We start from the raw sequence: 3,016 nt of genomic DNA on the forward strand, positions 1-3,016 counted from the left end.
TATTAAAAGTTTCAAGCCCAAATACAACACCAAAACTACACCGTTTTATACATAAGTTGCCCTGGGTGCTTAAAAGCCTTAAGGGAGGTCATCTCAAGTCTCCATTCTCAACTACTACAACATTCCAAACCGTGGCACACATCAAACTGAAAAACAGCTTTGTAATTCATCTTGATGAAACAAATATAAATTTTATATCTCCATCTAGCTTTTCACAAATTCCTTTAAAGAGAATGCTGACTGTACATCCTGTAATTAAAAAAAAAAAAAAAAAAAGTATATGAAAATAAAATAATTACTTTTTTTTTAACTTTTGATTTTTACCTTTCCAAGCTCTTCACTCAAGCATTGTCTAACTACAGTTGCCTGTTGTATTAGCCTTTCTAGTTCTGAATAACTTGGCAGCTTTCCATGTGCTGTCAATAACACAGTTAATTAAACACAGGACAGGACAGGACAAAACAGAACAGACTCTGTCTCTCTCTCTCATCTATGTAAAAGACATTAATACCCTCGTCAACAAAAAAAATATACACACCAAGAATTGCTCGGTTCAAGCTGTCTGCAACATGTTGTCGATACTCAAAGCTAAGAAGATGAAACATTGGTGATTTTTCAGGTTCTTCATAAGCTAATAAAGCCATAAAATCCTGGAAGTTTTTCATCAATAAAAAATTCAATAAATACAATAGAAATTAGAAAGTTAAGAAATGAGTTTCTTTAATAATATAATAACATACTTCGAGCTTCTGAACATATTTTGACACCTTCCCAAAAGGGGTCAATTTGGCTTGAGCGAATTCAAGAGCTTCTGTGCTGCCAAACAATATGTAAATTAAATTAAAAATATGTAAATCTTGATATAAAACTGTATTGATATATATATATAAATTTGCTCACCATTTTTTTGAGCATATAAGTTCAACAAAGTGAAGACTCAAAAGGTCAAAAAACAAGTCTTTGTTGTTTTCAAGTAGGTCAGGTGAGATCTGTTCTGTCAAAGCAATGGCATCCAATGCATTGCCTTGTAATGCAGAGTGTAAGATTCCTGAAATTTTATATTAAGAGTGCCTTATAAGGGTATCCAATGTCCAAAAAGGGTGTAAAATGGTGTTAAAAAGAACTTACGTTTTCTTTTTTCCATATTCTCAAGCTGAGGAGGGGATACTTTTAGTCCAGTGGAAGTGATTAGTGATTCCACTGTGTCTTTATAGCAACCGTGTATGAGATATGATAAGATGATATTGTGGGTGTCGTTGTCATTGATTTTCTGACATGTTTATGAAAGAAAGTTGAAAGATATAATCAGAAAGACAGAAACTAAGAGAATATGATGCAGGATAAATGAGGGAAACTCTAAAAGAACATCATAAAGACACATAATTGACTGCTGTAATGTCAAGAAAACTGTAAGTTTAGGATTTGGAACAATACGATTACAAAAAGTCAAAAACCATTAGATACTTTGTAATATATTCGTTATTAGATTGTATAAGGTGTTCTCCATACATGAATTATTCTCTCTCTAACGCAAACCTGACTTGTTGGAGAATCTCTTCTGAAAAGTTTGTCGCTAGAACTGATTAGAGGCGAAAAAATCCAGTAACAATGGGGATTTCGACCATCGCCAGTTTTGAAGGATTATACTCACTATTTCAAACCTAGGTTTTCGTTTTGGAGAGTATGCAAGAGACTTCGATTAAAATCGACTCGGGAAACTCATTTGCCAAATGAAATATGTAAAAACCTACGATAAAAAAAACTATGAACCCTAGAAAAGCAAAAGAAACCATACAAATTCATCATTGCCTATAAAACAATCACAAACAGTTGAAAAGCACATCGTTGACTAACAAATCATGCAATTTCAGAGATTTCAGTGGACAGATTGATGGGTGATAGGCAAAATAAGTATAATCGATCAAACTTACAATGTTCTCGTACTGTCTCGGATCGACATCCATTGTTGAACGGTTTTCTTGTTCGTGTTTCAGAGATTAATAGCTGAAAATGAATCGCTTTCGCAACGGGGTAATTGTTATAGTGTTGGAAAATGATTTTTTGTATAGAGGCGTCTGTCTATGGGTGGATGTATTTCCGTACCGATCTGAACATTACGCCGAAAAATCTACGCTTCCATTTTTCATAAATTGTTAGCTTCCCAAATACATATTCTTTTCGTCGATTACTTTCTACAAACGCGTAATCTGAATTTAAAATAAACACTTTAATAATGTTAAATTCTTTTATTTTTTAAAATTGTGAAATTAATATGAGTTGTTGCCTAAGAACCTTTCCAAGTTATAACCCTTTGAATATTAATGACCATGAGACGGAACCGACACATACCCGATATTCCCAAGTACCAAATTAGGTGATATGTTGGTATCGAGCACCAAGTCAAACTAACATTATCAGTATCGGTACCAGGAATAATATCGATTTTCAGTACTAGCACTGATATTGACAGTACCTGTAACATCCCAAAATACGGTCCCAAAAATTTCTTTTTACTTAATTAATAAAAACCATAATAACAGATCATATCATTCATAAACAAAGGTTGTTATATCAAATCAGAGTATCATCTTAAAACATGATCTTTTATCAGAGTATAAGCCTCCGAGGCTAAAACTTTTTGGTGTGTGTCATGCGATCATCCTGAGCTCTTTCCTCCGCTACCGGAAGTATCTGAAACTAAAATTGAAAACCATAAGCAGGAAGCTTAGTGAGTTCCCCAACTACCACATACCATACATAATCACATATTGCAAACAACGGACCTAGCCCACTACATCGGGCCCAACCTGGCATTGGACGAATCCGGCATCAGGCCCCGCCTGGCATCGAGCCCCGTTCGGTATACAAATCTGTTTCTACCAGGGTCCGCATGTCTTCAAGCCCCGCCCGCTACTCACATACGAAAATAACATATAAACAAGCTAACACAAATCACTATACTATAACTACTAATCTCAAGGCCCCACCTATCTTGGGCCTCGCCCCTATTCTGCTA

General features: G+C 35.0%; 1 protein-coding gene across 1 annotated transcript; it reads right to left on the reverse strand.

The window, feature by feature from the left end:
• On the reverse strand, positions 1-2,097 carry LOC145052532 (LisH and RanBPM domains containing protein). Its single transcript, XM_079000355.1, has 7 exons — positions 1,932-2,097; positions 1,129-1,270; positions 901-1,048; positions 741-816; positions 539-650; positions 325-416; positions 1-249 (listed from the first exon to the last, which is right to left on the reverse strand). The coding sequence occupies exons 1-7, from the start codon at positions 1,962-1,964 to the stop codon at positions 205-207; spliced, it is 648 nt and encodes a 215-aa protein (XP_078856481.1). The 5' UTR covers positions 1,965-2,097; the 3' UTR covers positions 1-204.
• Positions 2,098-3,016: the final 919 nt, after the last annotated feature.

This window comes from Lactuca serriola, chromosome 5, assembly GCF_051521515.1.
Source record: "Lactuca serriola cultivar US96UC23 chromosome 5, Lser_US96UC23_V15, whole genome shotgun sequence".
Taxonomy (NCBI): Eukaryota; Viridiplantae; Streptophyta; class Magnoliopsida; order Asterales; family Asteraceae; genus Lactuca; species Lactuca serriola.